This window comes from Chelonoidis abingdonii, chromosome 21, assembly GCF_003597395.2.
Source record: "Chelonoidis abingdonii isolate Lonesome George chromosome 21, CheloAbing_2.0, whole genome shotgun sequence".
Lineage (NCBI taxonomy): Eukaryota > Metazoa > Chordata > Testudines > Testudinidae > Chelonoidis > Chelonoidis abingdonii.
Window position 1 is genome coordinate 9,266,913 of NC_133789.1, and position 20,827 is coordinate 9,287,739.

Below are 20,827 nucleotides of genomic sequence, written 5' to 3' on the forward strand. Positions count from 1 at the left end.
TAAGGCAGCTTGATAAGTAATGTGGTAAATTCACCGTCACTTGGAGATATCAAGCTGCAGTTGGATGTTTTCTCAAAAGTTATGTTCTGTTCAACCAGAAGTTACTGGATTTGATGGAATTCACTTATGTGGTAGGGAAAAATCACTATGGACTGTGTTGTACAGGAGAGGTCAGACTAGATGACAATACACTGCTACCTCGATATAATGCCACCTGATATAATGCAGTAAAGCAGTGTGGGGCGGGGAGGGGGGGGGGAGTGCTGTACACTCCGGTGGATCAAAGCAAGTTCAATATAACATGGTTTCACCTATAACACGGTAAGATTTTTTGGCTCCCAAGGACAGTGTTATATCAGGGTAGAGGTGTAGTTGTCCCTTTAGCTCTGAAGTCTATAAAAAACTATTAATACATGCAATCTTCCCCATAATTCTAGTTTCTAATGGATGCTTACGTATTTTGTTTAATTGAAATCTGTGAAAGAAATCTTGCAGTATGTTCCCTCCCACTGCAGCCAATATGGAAGAGAGACTGAAGTTTTCTAAAATGTATTTCTTATATTGTGATGCTTTGCTTTTTAAATGCCAGCACATATCTTTCCGCATTCTCCTAAGTTTTAATTATAAACTACAGAAAAAGTTCTTGATATTATTACTGCTGATTAATTTAGAGTTGAAAATTTGATGCCTGGAAATTATGCATTATTTTAAAACTGAGGCTGGGGTTAGTATTGGGATGGCATTTAACAAAAAACAATAACTAAACTTTTTTTAAAGCAGATTTTGAGATCATGCTCAAACGATCTGATGGCCATGAACTTTTTAAAAGACTGAATTTTGGCAGCCTAGATTGCTGAACTAACTGGGTGGAAAATGTACTCCTCCTTTGGTGGTTTTCACTTTATAAATGATATTTCAGACAGAAATGGAACGTTCTCACACCCTATGGCAGTTTCCTGAGGAGATGAGACTTCTCTTTGCATAAAGACATTGTATGAAAACAGAAAATGAGAAGACTGTGTTGATGGCTTGTTTTGATTGGATCTAACAGTAAATAAATTATTTCTTACCTGCTACTGAATTTGGCCGTGGCATAAGGTAAAGTGGAATAGACTGCACAGACTGGGATAAAACCGTCTCTAGGTTCCTTTCTGGGATCTTGTTTAAACTGTAGGTGGAGGCGGTCATATTTTCATCTACGCGATATAAACAGGAGTCCATGCTGGATTTCTGAGACTGCCAAGGTTTCAGGTTTCCTCCAGATCCTAGTTCTTTGCTGCTCTCCCCTCCATATTTAGTGCGCTCCATGTTTTCAGAATAGCTTGTCAAAGTAGCTTGAAGGAACAAATAAAAAAGATGTGAATAATAAAGAAAGAGTAGCTACATATGTAACAATATAAGATGATATGTGCAATGAAAATAACAAAAATAAAGCTGATCATATTTTCCAGCATTCTCACATAAATCAGAGATTATGGAACCTAGTGAAGCTGTCCCACTTACTGCTTTGAAAAGTTTTGTTTGACATTACTAAAAGGCATTTGCAGTTATCATGAGTATTAAAATGCCACATATAACAGTATTTGTTCAAACACACAATCCCACAGACTTATAATAAAGGCGATTAAGAACAAATACAAAGTCAGTTTTGCTCATTGTCTCCATTTTCTTCTAATATACAGTGAGTCAAACTGTATCAGTTTAAAGTTTATAAACATGCTTATGATAACCAGTTGCAGAGTATAATAAAGGACACTAGCATATTTGTTTTAGAAAAATCAACTTGGTATAAATGTTAACCCCTAAGGTCACATCTGAGTTTATGAAGCTTCAAAGGTAATCCATAAATTCACCTTTCTACTGTGTGGATTACACGTTGGTGCTACGTTGTTGGGGTTTATTTCATGGTCGCCTCCTTTTTTTTCTCTTTGACTTCAACTTTAGGTATTACTTCTACTATGATATTGACAAAACAAAAGCCTTTTTTTTTTTTTTTTTAAACTTTGCTCAATATCTTTCAAGTGAATAGGACAAATTCAGATCTGATCTAAGTGCATGCTACTCCACTTAAATCAATGGAGAGGGAGGCATCTGACTATACCAGGTCTTAACTGGCCCCAGGGATCCAAACGGCTACCCTACTAATTGATAGGCAGAAAATTCTCAACCTAAACTCATCACCCTGCACCCCTCCTGTGCTGTCAGGAAACCAGACGTCCAACTAGATCTTGAACTTTCCTATGCCTCACATGTCTCTAAATATAACTAATATAACTTTCTAAACCATTCCCCCATTGAAACTCTAATACTTTCATTTCCATTTAACCACTGTTAATTACTTCTCCAACCTAAAGTCTACGTTAATGTGTCTAAAATGCAACAAACTATTGCCACAGGTCCCTGGACAACACAACATGAATTAAGCACTTTCTCTTTACAGTACAAAGATCACACTTATGTTTTCCAAAATATTCTATGATAATGCCCTGTCTTCTGAAAGAGGCTTTTCTCCTTGCATTCTCACAAAAAACCATTTCTGAAGCAAAAGATATGTAAAGCCATAATTGCTTGTAACTGTGTGGTCTCATTAACAACCACCAGAGTGGTTTAATTTCTTTTATATTGGTAAAAACAAACACAAAATTACTCCAAAGAAGCATATGCTTTCAGGCTTAAGCTCTTTCTATGCCAAGTTCCAAATTAAAGCAAACTTTGTAGAGAACAGTTTCTTCTCACAAAATAGGATTTTAATGGATTTTCTTACACAATTTGAATGACAGCATCCCAAATAATAGCATTCTGAACATCCACTAGCTTCAGTGGAAGTACCAGGGATTAATCTGGCCCATAGCGTCTGATAATGACATTTAATATTTGTAGTGAGATAATATAATGATAATCAGGGCTAAATATTTATAAATAAAGTCAAAGCATCATAACAAGAGGAAAAAAGACAACTGAAGGAATTAACAGTGAAGCTATTGTACTCTGAACAAGACAAAAGAGATGCCATCCCAGAAGTTACTGTGCCTGTTAGTGTCACAAGAGCTACCTGTCACTTGATTTCTCTGACATTTGAGAGTTTCAAGTGTTTAAAAACCAAAAGAGAACTTGCAAGGAGACCATCTAATACTCCTACAAGTGCAAAGGGCAATTCAATGCACCATGACATAGTGAAACGTCACCATTCTGCAGATCTCACTTGTCTTTGAACTGTTCAGAAAAAAAGACAGAACAGATGATCTTTCCTTTAACAAGAATGGATTGACGTCCTTTTAGAAAAGTACAACTGTAAAATGAGTGTAAAAAAAAAATCTAAGAAAAATGCCTGGCTGGATTCATGGGCTTATTTCAAAAAGAAGGTGGAACCTCTAACAAGGTGTGGCCACATGGTTTAAGCCCAGGACAGAGTCAGAAACAGATGAGTTCTAAGCACAGGTCTGACTCTAACTTTACTGGGGATCTTGGGCAAATCACTTTACCACTCTGTACTTTAGTTTTTCCCTCTGTAAAATGGTGTAATATTTCCTTATCTCAGAGGTGCTGCAAGGATTAGTTAATGTTTGTAAAGCGTTTTTAAGTTCAAAACAACTACAGGAATGCAAAATATTTGATATATTCTCTCTGGCATTTAAATATATATTTTCTGTCAGGAAAACAATTTTATATGTTAAAATGGGAAAATGAGATAAAACAAGAAACAGATGTTGTTAGCAGATCCCTCCCCCAAACACTGTTTAATTATTGGGAAATATGTTTTTAGATGCCTTTTCTAGAATCTCTAATTCATAGTCTCAGTTTGTGTTGCTGAGACACACTGTACCATGTATTTATGTAAAAATTAATTTGTGCCAAAGACGTATATTCATGTATTTCCAATCAATTTTTGCAGAAACATATCGTTAACCGAAGGAAATAATCTCTAAATAGCGCAAATTGTGGAAAACAGATAGGAACTTTAGCAATAATCTCGCTTTAAATGAGCCAGCAACAGAAAATAACGAATAAACCCTGAAGGTCCCCGTCCTAACTGCTAATTTATGTTTACTTGAAATGTAGTTTTTACTGGTTTAAAATCAAGCTGTTTTTATGTGCAAATTCTTCACTGACTCAGGTATTTGGGATTGTTCCCTGTGGATTAATTTACCTTCTGAATGGTCTTAGATGATCTAAGTACTACTATGCAGGCTAGAATCAATTGCTCTATGGCTTTAATCTGTTCTGTGGGCTGTTTTAAACCAAAACTGTTTTAATTTTATTTAAAAGGACAAAAAAAAATCTGCTAAAACTCAGCATCCTGAATTAGTATGCAGTGCAGGTCTCTGAGGAGAACTAAAATGTAAGTAATGGTGCAGCGAATGGGCTGTGCCTACCACAGGCAATCAGAGCTATGAAATTACCACTTCTCAATCACTATTGTAGAGAACATAGCTCTATTTCAGACAAGTCACACTGTCTACGTCAAATGAGTCTATCTCAATGTAATACTACATGGAGAAAAGTTAGTAAGACTTGTATATACAGGAAGCTATTTAGGCTTCTGGGTATGTTTAGGCAGTAGCGGAATACCTGCAACCAAAAAGAGACGCACGTGAAGCAATTCTTCCCCCAAAACTGCCGAATTCACCGTCTAAACTCTCCTATGGACAGAGCTGCAGCAAGAGCGTTCCAGGACAGGTTCTTGATTCAGATGATGAGTGTGTTTAAGCACGTATCCCCATGATCTCTTACACTCACCCTGCAGTGGATTAATTGTGCTTTGCAGCAATAATCTCCATATGCAGTTGCATGGAGATTGGGTATGCACCCTTGGGATAGATATAATGCAGGTCCACAACAGGACTGCCTTTGCATCATTAAAGTGCAAACATGTCCATGTTAAAAACACTGGGTCTGAATTTGGCTCAAGGTATTTATTTTCCCCTTTTGGGGAAAAGACACCTCTGGAAACAGTTACAGGAATGGGTGGGTGAGATTCTGTGGCCTGCATTGTGCAGGAGGTCAGACTAGATGATCATATTGGTCCCTTCTGACCTTAAAGTCTATAAGTCTATGAGTTTCAAGAGGAACTGTATTACAGCAAACACAGAATGCCAGAATGACATCATTGTAGATAACTATCTTTCAGTCAGATATTTTATATATAATTATATATGCAGAGAGAGAGCCAACTCCTATAATCAAAACATCAGATTATAGTTAAAATGACCCTCCAAACTACGCAAACAATTTCCCCTGATAACACTACTTTGGTTAGATTAAAGAAATCATAAACAAAGTATTTAGTGTAATCCCCAGAGATTTATTTGCTGTGTAACTCTTAACTGTGATTCTATAACTTTCACAGCTGCTATAGCCAATGAAAAGGAAGTCCTAATAATGAGGAATCTGCTTCCAAGAGGGACACATTTTTATATTAAATTGCTCATCTGTGTTAATCATGTGATGGCTGCAGGAACTCGCATGTGTTCTAGGACCATTTCACCTACAGTGCATTAGTTTAAACAAATTGTGCAATGAGACAACTGAGGAGCAGTGAATTTCACAAATATAACCAGATTATTTACACTGTAAAGTCTTTAGGACAGGAATCTTGTATTCAGAAATGTCTGTAAAGTGTCAAGCACACTGCTGCTATCTGCCTAATCTATGTGCTTTGCTACGCTGCCTGTAACCACTGCTCTAGTCACTAGACGGCAGTTCCCTTTAAGAGCTAGAAATAGAACTCAGGATTCCTCAGTTCTAGCATTCTATTGCTGTCTAGCATACAGTTATGTGAACCACTGACAAAATACGTAGTACAACTCTACCCTGATATAACACGAATTCAGATATAATGCAGTAAAGCAGTGCTCTGGGGGGAGGAGGGAGGGCTGCGCACTCCAGAGGATCAAATCAAGTTCGATGTAACGCGGTTTCACCTATAACACGGTAAGAGTTCTTGGCTCCTGAGGATAGCGTTATATTGAGGTAGAGGCGTAATTTGCTTCTAGTGGCTGCTCCACGTAGCAGACAACAGTTATGCCTAAAGCTCAACTGATAAAGGTCTGATCCATGTGGGGAGTCCTTAGGGTTGGTGATATTTCTATCCTTCAAGTTTTCTTTTTTTTAAAAAAACCCACTGGTTTATTCAATTCACACAATAAATTAAAAGCCATTAAAATCTGTCACTTATGACCTGACATCCAACAAACCCATTCCATACTTTGTTCACTCATCATACATTTTGATTGTGTGTGACCCACTGACAGGTTTGCAGGTTGAGGAATATAATGACTTTTAATTAGCAGCCTATGGTGTAAGTCCCATTGGAAACAATCAACAATTAGACAAACTTGCCAGTTCTTCCCTGGGCCGAGAGCATGTCTAGAAGATTTCAGCCTGAAGGTGCCTTTGAAAGTTCTGAGCATATGGAAATAGAGGCTTAAAATGGAACGTGGTTTTCTAATACTATGGTGGGTATTACCAGCACCGGAGATAATATTCAAACACATACAGACTTAGGATATGTCTAGATTATGAAAAACTCTCGTTGCTTTTTGAAAAAAAAAACAAAAAAAACAAACAAACAAAAAAAACAGAGTGAGCTATCTCGAGGTACCTAACCCCATAAGCCACATTTAAATTTGATCCTAAAACCATAAAGCCTAGGACCAAGCCTATTTTAACATGTCAGCTGGTAGGTGTGATAAAATATAACTTACCCCATGTCATGCTACAATTTTAAAACATGTTAGCTTACACATTTTAAAATAAATCTTTTATCTGAGTTTAGGCAAGCCTTCAGTGAACCAGCCACAAAAGAATCCATCTAAGGGCATCAGTGTCACTCACATCATTCTTGTGAGCAAGGCTGCCACATACAGAAATTGGGTAGGCAGAGTCTGTGACTTTCCCCGTGGGACAGTGGCAGTGCTGGGAAGCAGCATGATGCAGCCAGAGAAAGTACCCCTCAGAACAGTCATGGCCTCCACAGCAATGCAGCATACAACCTTGTAGAGCTGTCAGAGGAAAGGAACGCAAAGGCTTCTTTCTGCAGAACAGAGCCTTTAAACCAACACTAGTCAAGGGAGGGAGTAAAAAGTTCATAAAATTCTCTGTGTGCTTAATTTCCCCTAAAACAAGTGATGTAATGATCATGTTGTTAAAATGAAATCAAAGGTTTGTGGCCTAAAACAAATAAGCAATCCTGTACCGAAAGAGAAAGAGAAATTCTGTGTGTGTGAGAGAAATATGAAACAAGTAAACCAATTTCAGTTTCAAGCCTCAAGGCAATATTATAAATGGCAGCAAGTACACAAAGGGTTTTGAAATATTATGAAAAAAACCTTGATAGTGGCATCATCCTGACCCTTTTTGCTTTCTGCTCTACATTTTAAATTCCCTAATGAATCAGCAGAGGAGCAGAATGAATTTAATGCATCAAAGACAGCAGGAATTCATGCTTGAGATTGAGACTGGAAATGTAAGGTCTGATATAATAGAATAGCACCACCGCATTGAAAGACACACTTATGCTCGTATCATAGATTACTTGCTGCAAATACCATGGCAATGAGATAAAACAGTCCTTACTTTCTACTCGAGTTTATCACGTGCAAAAGCAAATATATAGTTTAAGCACATTTTGTCATGTCTATTATTATATATTCTAAACAAATCTAGCACCAAGAACCCAAACCTCAAGCAGGAATCAGTAATACTGTGGGCAATTAAAGGGGATCCATGACAGAGTGCAGGGAGTGAACAGATGAGCCTGCACTCTGACACCAATTAGTCCCCCAGTGAAAGCTGACTGAGGTAACCAGATAATCAGCTCATGGGCTGAATGGAATACAGAGCAAATTAGCCCATCAGCCCAAATCTGATAAAGAGGAAGGAAGTGCCAGGAGGGAGCGGGGAACAGGACTAGTTGAGTCCATTCCCACAAAGGCCTCAGAGAAGGAGACCTCTGTTCCCCTCAGGTCCTGTGTTTTTGGCCTGCTCATCAGAATATATTGTAAATAGACTGTTTCAAGGGACTGCGGTGGTATCAGAGGCAGGAACCCAACTAAAAGGCATGTGAATGCACAACTAGTGGAGTCTGGACAATTTCTGCTGGGCAAGAAGACAGCAGCAAAGATGCACCCCCTCTTACAGGATCAATCAAGAAAAGTTAAATATCCTATAAAATATTATTTAAAAATGTCCTTAATTAAAAAAAATATCTAATCCAAGGGCTGTTTCAGAGTTAAAATCTTCAGTACAGTGATTCACCATCAAATTATCCAGGACACAGAGGTTGTTGCATTTGTAGAGGTGTATAAGTCCCATGTGCTATTTTTCTACTCTCTCTACCTGACTCCACATCCTACGTTTATTACGGGAGGCTGAGAATTTTGGATTTTAGAAGGATGACCACAGCTACTGGGGTCACTTAGACAAATATAATTTTCTCTCTGTGATTTTACTGCATCACTCTCCTGATTTAGTCTCTGCATCAAAGGCATTGTCCCTGTACCATCAAAAATTCTGCTAATTCCTTCTTCCTTCAGAAATGTCAACTCCAAAACCATGAGTCATGTCCACAAAAATAATGAGATTGTCTAAAAAAACACAAGATTTTCAGAAATAAATGTGACTGGTTTTTATTTGTCCTTTGGTTATGGAGTTTTTAGAGTACAACTTGGGTCATGATATCAAGTGTTTCTCTGCAACGAGGAAGGCTAGAATTGCCCTTTATAAAATGAAAGCTGAGTTTCTCATCTAAACACGTCCCCAACAGCTGGGACTTTAAGGAAAACATCAAACATTGCAATATTTAGGATAAAATCATAGAATATCAGGGTTGGAAGGGACCTCAGGAGGTCATCTAGTCCAACCCCCTGCTCAAAGCAGGACCAATCCCCAGATTTTTGCCCCAGTTCCCCAAATGGCCCCCTCAAGGATTGAACTCACAACCCTGGGTTTAGCAGGCCAATGCTGAAACCACTGAGCGATCCCCCCCGTCCCCTGCAAATCATGGGCTGGCATCACTGCTTCTTCCTCTTGCAACTTTCTGCCCAGTCCACTCAATTTACTGCTTCATTCAGATTCTCTTCCCACTCATCTTTGTTCCTTCTATCCCACTGGACGCCTGGAACAATCTCTCCCTCCTCATATGCCACATGCCCTTCCCCTCTTCCGCCAGCCCTGCTCTTCAAGCGTTCCTTTTCCCCTTCTCCTTATTAATAATCCCCTCACTCAATTTCTCTATTCTGATCTGTTGACCTATTTGTTTTATTAAGGACCAGATTCTGCCATCCTTACTCATGTTGAGTAATACCTCACTCCATAAGCAGCCCCACTGACTTCAATGGGACTACACATGGAGTAGGGCATTACTCAGTGTTATGAAGAGGCAGAAACTAGCCCTGGGACTAACAACCTCTTCGTAGGAGGAATGGTGTCTTAATCTATGGTTGGAAAACTTTTAGTAACTGTACAGTACTATACACATTTTGTTAATAATCATTTTTGTTTTATGGTAGATTGTTTAGACCTCTCAACCCTGACAGTTCCCACAAATGATGCCATAAATACACACAAATTAAATGCAGTTTTCTTTCCACTAAAGCTGTGCTTTTAAATGTAGTATTGAAAGAAATGAGTCAGTATTTTCAAGTGATGTGTGTTGTATTTAACTTGATAGCAAATCCATGACCCCACTGATTTTCCCCCCTCACATCTGGATTAGATACCTGATAGATACTGTTCTTTTTATCTAACAACTACCACTGCCATCACTTTCAACATTCAGATGCATTAATGTACAAAAGCCCAGCATTCTTCAAAATTAGATCCTTCACATCTACTTGTTTCCTTTATGGAGGTCCTTTACCTTTAAAAGGATTTAATTGGGCAGTTCTAGGAAATTTATTGACCATAAACAAACACTGATCACAAAGTAGAATTATTCAAGGTTTTTTTAGGTCTAAGACAACAAAAATATTTAACCTGGCTTTATGCTAAAGTGTCTTTTTAGTGTCTCTTTAGTCCTTAAGGTATTTAATTATTCTCAAACAGACCCAGCTTGTCAGTATCATCTCTCCTGTTTCCCACACACTCTAGATGAATTCATTATCAAAGCTATTTTTATCCGTAGCAACATGCAACTAGATATAAAGAAGTCTAGAGGACAAAACGAAGAACAGCAAGCATGAAAGCTGCTACACCAGAGTAACTTTTGGAATGCGGGCCCTTTGCTTAGTGTTCGAGCTCTTCATTTAAAATCTTGCAAAATTTAAGAGGAGACAACTGCCTGCGTGGCATTAGACAGATCCACCCTATTGCTGCAGCACTGCAAGAGGATGTGCACAGTTCATCGGCTTTTTTTTCCAACTATTTCAGTGTCATATGCTTTTCTTCTACTTGATTTACCAAAATCTCACTCAAGAAGACTGAATAACTAAACAGGGAATAAACTACAGATCACCACAGAGCCTTACTTAAAGGAAGAAACACACACACAACAGCTGATTGTTTAGACAGCACAGCCACAAATGTCACTTTTCCCAGAAAGAGACAAAACACAAAATGGTAGTTTTGAAAAATATTTGGGGAAACACTGACTTGAACCATGCTATGTCCCTAGCAGACTGCTACCAACTTGATATATTTTGGATTCCATTAGAGAAGAATTATATTTTATTTTGTAGTCTTGCATAAGATAGTTGGGAAATCCCTCTGTATTTTATCATCGTTAAGGTGTTAGTAGCTGAGCCTTAAAAGTCTGTTTCTTGTTGGAATGTGATGTACGAGATTTCAAATTTTGAAATTCAAAAGCACATGATTCTGTTACCAGATTTTCTTCAGTAGCAGTCTTAGAACATTAACAGTTGGCTGCTTTTATATTGTGAGAGCAAAAACAAAACAAACAAGCCAAAAAAAAAAAAAACCCAGGAAACTAGTCAGGGGTTAAAATCAGGTCAACATTTTCACCAGCTACTCTGTCGCTTCATGAAAAGGGTTAGTGGCTCACAGGAGAAAAAGATTACCTGCTCCTCTCTCTGGTTTTGGCTCTCTCTCTCCCTCCCTCCCGCCCCTAATCCCCCCTTTCCTTTACAACTTCATTTTTGTGTTTATTGGGGTTTTGGTGCTACTATAAGAAAAGCAACTGAAATAAAATCAGGCATCCTATGATAGCAGAAAAAATAAAGCTTTCTCTGACATTTTTCCTACAACAGCAAGACGCAGTTCTTTCTCTCAGTTGTGGCTGTACTTAATGATGGTGAAAAGACAAGCTTTTTTGTGCTCAATCACCAATAGAAGTTGGTCCAATAACATGTTACCTCATCCATCTCGTCTCCCTAATATCCTGGGACCAGCACAACTACAACAACACTGTCCATCATAGAACACACACAAGGTATCTTTTAAATAAAAATTTTGAAAGTCATTCACATACAATATGGACTAGTGATACTGAGACTTTTAGAAGAAAAGAATCAAGTTGCTATTTAGAAAAATGGTTACATCATAGGTTGTACTTTTGTAAGTTTAGTACGTGGGCTTAGCCACTATGAAAGACAGATGCATAATTGTTATGGTCTATCAGCATCTAAATCTATTGGCTTTTTTTCAGAGACTCCAAATATCCATTCATATAAGAAACTATAACAACTCTGAAAGAATGAAAAAACAGCTCCAGAAAATAACTATGTACAAACACTAATGAGCTAGTTTAAACTGACAAAAGCCAAGAAAATTCAAAATTAAGATGGAAATTTTGTCTTTACCAGATGTGCTCAATATTTTAGATAATCAAAAGTTCTTTATGCCACCATCCTAATTAACAGTTGTAGTAAAAATCTAAGCTGGGATATAGCAATGAAGGACCTAATACAATTTTGAGGTACAGAAGAACCTCAGAGTTATGAAAACCAGAGTTATGAACTGATCATTCAACCATACGTCTCATTTGGAACTGGAAATATGAAATCAAACAGAAACAGAGACCAAAAACAAACCAACCCCCCCCAATACATATTGTGTTAAATGTAAACTACTAAAAAAAAATAGGGAAAGTAAAAAAAAAAGATTTGACAAGGTAAGGAAATGGTTTCTGGCCTTGTTTCATTTAAATTAAGATAGTTAAAATCAGCATTTTGCTTCTGCCCAGTAAAGTTTCAAAGCTGTATTAAGTCAATGTCCGGTTGTAAACATTTGAAACAAACACCATAACATTTTGTTCAGGGTTACAACCAACCTCCATTCCCAAGGAGTTCAGAACTCTGAGGTTCTGCTATGTCAACCTACATCTCTTACTTAGATAAACTGCCCACTGAATGGGAGCAGCTGGGTTGAAAATCAATAGGCTGTTTCCCTTCATATGAAGTGTGGGATTGGACCCCTTTCTCAGTAAGTGTGATATTATTACCATACAAGGCTTGTCACCAATACTTATCTACATGAAAAGACTAGGGATTTCCATTTTCGAAACAGATATTCAGAGGAACAGATAAGTCCTGAAAAGGGTGCAGTGGGCCGGAACTGGGAGGATTCCAAGTTTAAAGAACGTTCATTATACTGAAATGCTAAACAGACTGAACCTTGTATTTTCTGGAGACTATAAGACTTCAAAGTAACCTACTCTAATGCAAGAAATACAATTTATTCAGGGGCTCAGTAAGCATGAGATGGTCATTTATTCACACCCATTAGACTTGTAAAACCTGAGGAGCACAATCTAAAAAATGTGGAAATAAGGAGTAAACAAGGAAAGCAGACAAGACTGAACTTAAAGAGCACAGGTGGAACGAACAGTTACATGTGGGCTGACTGATAAACAGAAGTACTTAAAACTAGGCATTTACATCCCTATTTAGGTGCCTAAGTTCCATTTTATGCACTGAATTGCTGATTTAGGCACCTGAGTGCCTACTTAGGCTCCTTACATAAGTGCCTAAAATCAGATATTTAGATGCATAAAATGAAAAATGTGTCGCTTTAAGTTTGACAACTGGGGCCGCAGAGACCATCAAAGCACATGGATAACATGCCTTTTAAAAGACGCCTAGACATTTTATGGTGAGAGAAAGTATAAGAACATACAGATTTCCTTACACCATATAATAATAGCTAAGCACAAGTTGCAGCCTTGATTAAAAAGAGCGAGGAGTACTTGTGGTACCTTAGGGCTTGGCTACATTGGCACTTTACAGCGCTGCAACTTTCGCGCTCAGGGGTGTGAAAAAACACCCCCCTGAGCGCTGCAAGATGCAGCGTTGTAAAGTGTCAGTGTAATCAGGGCGGCGCTGGACTTTACACCCATAAGGGATGTGGTTTACATGCAGCGCTGGGAGAGAGGTTTCTCTCTCACCATAAAATGTCTTTCTCTCACCATAAAATGTCTAGGCGTCTCCCAGCGCTGCCGCTCTGACTACACTCACACTTCAAAGCGCTGCCGCGGCAGTGCTTTCAAATTTCTAATGTAGCCAAGCCCTTAGAAACTAACAAATTTATTTGAGCATAAGCTTTCGTGGGCTAAAACCCACGTCATTGGATGGATGCAGTGGAAAATACAGTAGGAAGATATATATACATAGAGGGCATGAAAGAATGGGTGTTACCATACTAACTATAACAAGATTATCTATACCGCTACCCTGATATAACGTGACCTGATATAACACAAATTCGGATAGATCATGGGTAAAGCAGCGCTCCGAGGGGGGGCGGGGGCGAGGCTGTGTGCTCCAGCGGATCAAAGCAAGTTCAATATAATGCGGTTTCACCTAGAACGTGTTAAAATTTTTTGGTCCCCGAGGACAGCGTTATATCAGGGTACAGGTGTAGTTCTTGTGCTTTGTTGGCTTAAGCCAGACCCTCAGTAATGACCTTTGACATAGTGTGGACCATATCTTAATAGAGATACATATTATCCTGTCAATTGCTCGTCCCCCAATTTGTGATCACAAAGAGAACCTCCCGAAGGCATCTACATCGTCTGTTTATGTGAAAAAGTAATATTAGGCAAGAACTGATCTATGGTTAGATGTCTTTAATGTGATTTAGCAGCTGGAAACAAGAAAGATTAGCAAGTAACATGTGACCAGCCACTCTCTGGAACATCATTTAGGAGCCACTGTATTTTGCGTAAGTATGAGATACAATGGTAATGCATGTCAGTGGCAGTATTAAGAAGTAATGGACTGCTAATAATGTCCTCATGACTGTATCGCCTTGTTTCATTTGAAACCAACGCATCAAGGCATGAGATGAAGAGATTTTAAAAGAATCATATATGATAATGTGATAACAGGGAAATAATCTAGAGTCTTCCATAAATATTATAGAAATAATATACCGGCCTGGGGCAGGGCAGAGATGAGATAATAGATCTATTCACCAATTTAGGAATCAGAGGTGGGTCTAAAATTCAAGAAATGCGTGACCTCTAGGGAAATATGCAGGTCTTTTCCAGTCATGAATAAAGGCGAAGAAGGATATGATTAACTTGTAAAAAGAATTCTCTCAATACGTTAGCTCTCAGATTTACACTCTTGAAGTAGTGCGTGGAACCTTTTGACATGGGGGTATCTCTGCATCAGTGAACAGATTGATCTGGTGAGGAGCGGATTGATTCCTGTCTGCAGAGCATTCTATCCACTACATTCTGTACTAAAGATAATTCCGGAGTACTGTTACTCATGTAGACTATACCTCTCTAAGTGATTATGAGACATCACGGACTCAGATCTCACCAATATGCTAATGAAAAAACATCAATTCCCAAAATGTCCTTTGCCTGGGAGAAAATAGCAGATGTATGGAAAAATTAGACCTTGTTCAAAATTTCCTGCTAAATATTTAATAATTATTATTTGGAAAATATGAAAAAGTAGGGAAAAACCCATTTCCTTACATTTTGTACACATTTTGTTGGACAGAAAGTAATAACAAAGGGTTGAAAGTGTTACTTGAAGAGAGAAAGTGACACCTTCACTTTTTAAGGTGTTCCCCTTCCACTTTTTTACTGCTTTCCCACAGTTGTCAAAATTTTGCACGGGAAAACGAGAATTTCCTGCCAGAAAATTTCTTAAAGGGATTTTTCCTGCAACTTCTTTGTGTGTGAGAAAAATCCCATTATTGCAGCCTGCTCTATGAAAAACAGTTGATTCAAAGTCAACTCATGAAAAATAGAAGTCTTGTTGGTAGGCGGTGGAAAAAACTTTGCTAAACTCTCCAACCTATTAGCCTCATCAATGAGTAAGGGTATCAACTCACAGATCATCAAGATGATGTGGCATATTAGGATCATTTTAGATGCCTCACTGCTCTACTCATCTACATACAGATTGCCACAGTGGTGAGAAACACCTTCACTTGACCAGGAGACTTTACCTATTCCTCTGAGATGAACATCTCCACCTGTGGCAACATGCAATTTCATCACCTTCAGGCTGGATTTTGCAACTCACTCTCATCTGGGGATGGATGGAACCACTACAGAGAATGAAAATGACATAGCACATAGAAGCACACATCGCTTGCAACAAAGACTGATGAAAACACACCACACTGGTGCTTTGCAAGCTCCACTGCTTTCTAATTCCTTGAGTGCTCAAATCCTTGTCCTAATTGACAGGTCTGATAATGGACTAGGACACTCCATGATACTCCACCACAACAATACTTCACAGGGATGTTGCAACTGGACAGACAGATTCTGACTATCAAGCACTGGGAACAGATAACGACATGTGATTGTGCAGTAACTTCATCTAGAGTTCAATAACCCACAGTGAAACATCACTCAGATACTTTTTAAATTTTCATTACAAGAATGTGCAAGCAAAAGTAATACAAACAACATTTCTGTGAAGTGGAAGGGATGAAATTAAACTCATGTTTCCTGACCAGATATGCAAAACACCAATGACTAGGAAAACTAACTTTCTTAAATTAGAACCTGTTTTTTAATATATAGATGGTAGAAAGGGAAAAGAATTCCCTTAGCAGGAAGAATACACAATATTTGAAACATGACAAAGAGCTACTGAGCTAGAAACATCCCATCTGATTTTATATAGAAATTCTTTTTCCACCAACTGCGTCTTTGCAGGTGTTGAGCTGAAATAAAATATACACATTTGTATTCAAAGTTCTCCCACCTAAACATGTATTGCAATATGCAGAGGGCACTAATGAAACAATCACTAAAAATTTGCTAGACAGATACATGCAAGGGATGCAACCACGCAATTCTGCGTTGAAGTCATCCTGGTTCTTCACTGAGGCAAGTCTTGCCAGTGGTTGAGCTAAAGAAAACTAGATAGACTTTTGGGAGCACATGTGGAAGCTTGCTCTCCTAAAGGTTCAGAAAAGTCACAGGTATGGGCTACAGAGAATCAGCCATGGGGCATGCAAACTCTGCAGTTCAAGGGACTGTCCCCTTGCTAATATTGTCCTTGCGGTGGCCAAACACACTGAATATAAACTATTTCCTTTTAAAACAGAAAGAGGATTTAAGGTGAGAGAAGCAGTTGTCTCATGGGAAGGCTCAGGCTGTTGTTGGGAGGAAAAGACATGGGCTTATGAAACCAGAACACCTCTGCCCCAAGGCAATTCTCATAATTACTCTAAAATATGAGACAACACTGCTAGGCTAGGAACGTTAATGCAACAGTGATGACTGGAGGAAGCTCTGTACAATATATGGATTCTGGTTGATATTATGAAGTTATTATGCAGTTGTTACTATGGCAATTGCTGAGTCACAAATGTCTGTCTCTGTGTTCACTATTGCTGAGAAGCCTTTAAGCATTTAGTACGAGGGACAATGGTGGGTCCTTAGAACTCAACCACTGTCTATTCAGGTGGAAACATCTAAATGACAATGGATAGGCTGCTGCCTAGGAGAAGATACTTCCTCCTACTTATCTCCAGGAAGGGGGAAGTAGAGAGTGGAAAGTTACCAGTAGGACAAAGAGACAAAGGTATTGGTGGTGGGAGATATAAACTAGAGAGGCTCACAGACAGTTTACTTTCATAGCGGGGACAGAGGTGAGTATCCTGTTTAACTGCAGACTGGTCACAACCAGAGAAGGTACCATGTTTCAGAACATAAGTGATGCGCTACAGCAAGACTCGGGACAGTCCCAGATAACTCTGACCCCAGCCCAAAGAGTGCTCTGGAGTGATAAGGAAATGGAAGCAAGGAAATACATGTAGGGTTTATTATTTTTGTGTCAATCTGTGTCTTTCTTTTGCAACTAAGTAAATAGCAGTGGTTTTAGAATCCTGTGCAAAGTCTGTCTTTCTGTTATATGTATTACACTATTCATGTGTCTCTTGAGGAGACAAACTGTGGGCTCAAAAAACGCAAAACTGGAGTTCTGGGAGATGGTGTGTTTAAGCTATGGGACAGACAGGGGACGGGTGTCTGAGGAGTCAGCACTAGTTTTAAGGAATGGGCAGGTGGCTGAACCTCTGAGGAAAGGATGGCAAACAGAAGATCTGCACCTTGAAAATGTGCTCGGGGTCCTAGGACAGTGACAGTTCACTTGTAATGATGGCCATAGATCAACTGCCAGTGAGGGAAGAAAGGGGCAGAAAAAGGATTTGTTTGTTTTTTGTTCACTTATCTAAACTTACTTATGTTAACTAGGAGGACATGGACCTGTCTCTACGTGGGAGGCTACCGTCTAGCACCAAGACCTACCATCTTTACCTTGTTCACATCCTTACTGGACCCCCAAGCCAGCTATGCTACCAAATTAGCACAATAACTCACATGCGTTGTGTGTGCCAGAGACTGGAAAAATCTTACAAGTAGTGTTCTCTTATCTATGCCTGCTCCCTGGATCTTCTTTAAGTGCTTATCTCTGTGTGTATTACACATACGGACGACAGGCAAGCAGTACTGAAATAGGAGGCAGGTACGAGGATGCAGATGGTATAGATGTCTGTAATACTACAATTCCAAGGGCTGTGACAGCATTAGAGGCTTCGACCAAAGCAAAATAATTCATGAAAGTGTGGATGGAATTCTAGGTTGCTGCCTTACAAATGTCCAGCATAGGTACAACTCAAAGAGATGCTTCTGAGCTTACCCGTGCTCTAGTGGAATAGGTCCTCACCCCATTTGGGGAAGGGAAATGCCCCAACTGATTGGAAAGGAGGATACAGTTAGAAAGACTCTGAGAAGTTATCACGGGGATTGAAGCAGGCAGGGCCCCAAATGCCCCACCCCTCCATCCCACTGTGATGCATCACGCACTGCTGCTGCCATCTGCCATTGCTCACGAGCCTCCAGGAGCAGCACGCAATGTGACACCCCTCCTCTCTGCCCTCCCCTCGAGACCCCCATCCCCACACTGCCTCTTACCCCCAGTCCCCACCCTCACATTGCAAGATCCTGCCCCCCACATCCCGTTGCTAGCCCTTGTGAGACGGCTTGCTGCTATGGGTGCAGATGCAGATACAGGTAAAAGATGGCTAGTGGATTACAAGTTGGATCACGGGTTGATTCTGGAGGATGCAGATCCACATTTTTGTATTTGTGCCAGGCTCTAAACATTTTCTGGTAGAATCTTTCCTGCTGTGATTATGAACTATTAGATCTCCAAACATGAACACTCTAGGTCTGACACCAATCCAAATGCCAAGCCATGAGATGAAGAAAGTCTCAAGGCTTTCTCTGTGAGGTGCTTCCTCAGTCAGAGCTTTCATCCCTCTCAGGTCCAGAGTGGAAAAGAGTGACACATGCAGCACTTGGTGGAGATATGTGCCTTGCCAAAGCAGTGCCGGTGATGTCACTGATTGAGAAGGAGTGAGGACAACAGATGCAGTTTTTAAGTCCTGGAATTCTGGACACAGTCCTATTCCCAAAAGGGGGGATGGGTCCCCAGGGTGGGGAAAACTAAGCTACACTAATTGAATAAAATATTATAAAACACTATACAACATCAATAAGCTATATACAGTTATATTGACAGAGATGAAGACAATGCAAGGCTAGCTTCAGAAAATTCTGACTCAGGCCATTTGGTGGTAAGAAGGAACTGGAGAGTTGGTCAATCTGCACAACCCCATACAGCAGTGGTGCTGAACACAAGGAGATCCAGGGCGCACGCACAGAACAATGGACACTATTTGCAAGATTTTCCACTCTTTGGTGCATGCATACCTACATGTGGAATACAAACAGGGACCAACACTGGAAAAGAAACAATCCTTCCCGCCCACTTAAATGGTATAAATCTGAATCATGCTAACGTGTCCTGTTTAATAGCAGAAAGACAGACCCAAAAACTTACTCTCATGCAGTGCCTGCTAAACAAATACACAGAATCATTCAGAATCATTGCCAAGGTTAGTATTTGGGGGTAGGGGAGGGGGGAAAGAGAGAGAGAGAGAACACTACTCACCTATGATACCACTATCTCTGCTTTCCAGAGTGGATGTAGGGCTGGTAACAGCCCCATAGTTGCAATCCTTGGCTGTAACATTTGTACTGACTGGAGGGAGGGTGGAGCAGGGACTACTGGCTGGTGGTGAGGCAGTGCTGCTGGTCAGCGTGGAGCAGGGACTTATCCGCTGTGTTACTGCTGAGGTCTGAAAAATTTAAACCAGGAACACATCACTCAACACGATCAATTACTGTGAAAAAAATGTATCTGTAGCTCACACTAGAGAATTTACCCTCTACAATAAAGAACAAGATATGTTTTATGGGCTAAAAATGAAAATACCATGATGCTCAGCCTCTGTGAAAAAAGCAAAAATATTGACAATTTGGTTTTAATTTCTTTTATGCACAGCAAAAATGAAAGATCCTCAGTTCTGAATTCACAGGAAACCTGGTGAAGTTTGCACAAACTGAGATTTACCATATAGTAATTTTACTGCTTATGTCAACGTTTGTCAGGAAATTTTAGCTGTTAAATTTCCCTGTTAGTATTAAGCTGCGATAAAAACAAAACAAAATAATATTACCTGGAAGGAACGATGAGATAAAACTTTTGCTTTCCACACAAGCAAAGAAACGCCTGGTGACTATTACAGTGCATGATCTGACCCGTACTTAATGCTTATGGCAAGAAATAACACAAACAGGAAATCTGTGCCATTTCCATCTGGTCAGAAATCTCAGTTGGCTTGCAATTTTTGTTTTGTGAATGTTTCTTCCATTCAAGAAAAATAACAATGCTTTTACACTGAAAGAGGAAGTGCCAAGTCCCACATCTAAATGAAAGAAATTCTTTCCCCAGAAGAAATGCTTTCCACACCAGAGGCTGACTTCTCATACTTTACAGTAGTGAAATACTGATTTTGCAAGGCAAAACAAGGCAAAAATATGGCAGCATGAAAAAGATTGCATTTTAAAAGTTACTTCTGAAAGAATCTATAAGAAATTGTGCAAATGAATCCCACTAGAATTAATATATTTAATACTATATACAGAGATCATCTATTAGAAGAGATGAAATCTGTATACATTGCAATTAAAGACTAGTTGTGATGAAGCTGAAATTCTCTGTATCAGGCTACATGTTCAAAAGTGATCTGCATGCTTACCTGAAAAAGAAAGATCTCTTTTCTCAAGATAAAAATTTACTCAGTTTCATCCTATCCTAGAATACCTGTACATAAATAAGACATACTGTGGTGAATTATGAGTACAGCAGGTTTCAGACAAGGCTCACTAACCATAAACAAGTTAATGTGGTTTCATCCACCAAACGTAATGACTTATTAAACACTAAAGAGTGCCTACATCAGACCATGCACATACAGCTTTGTGGTTTCTTGAAACAAACATAACTGTAGGTAGCATATTTTTCACAAATAAATTAAAAACCTA

General features: G+C 39.2%; 1 protein-coding gene across 13 annotated transcripts in view; it reads right to left on the reverse strand.

The window, feature by feature from the left end:
• The window catches only part of TANC2 (tetratricopeptide repeat, ankyrin repeat and coiled-coil containing 2), a 631,424-nt gene that overhangs the window by 143,264 nt on the left and 467,333 nt on the right, over nucleotides 1-20,827 (reverse strand). For all 13 annotated transcript variants that reach the window (XM_075059590.1, XM_075059589.1, XM_075059588.1 and 10 more), the window contains 2 exons: nucleotides 19,392-19,578; nucleotides 1,071-1,334 (listed from right to left, as the gene is read on the reverse strand). In XM_075059590.1, the coding sequence (XP_074915691.1) occupies nucleotides 1,071-1,334; nucleotides 19,392-19,578 (451 nt within the window). The remainder of the gene's footprint in view (nucleotides 1-1,070; nucleotides 1,335-19,391; nucleotides 19,579-20,827) is intronic.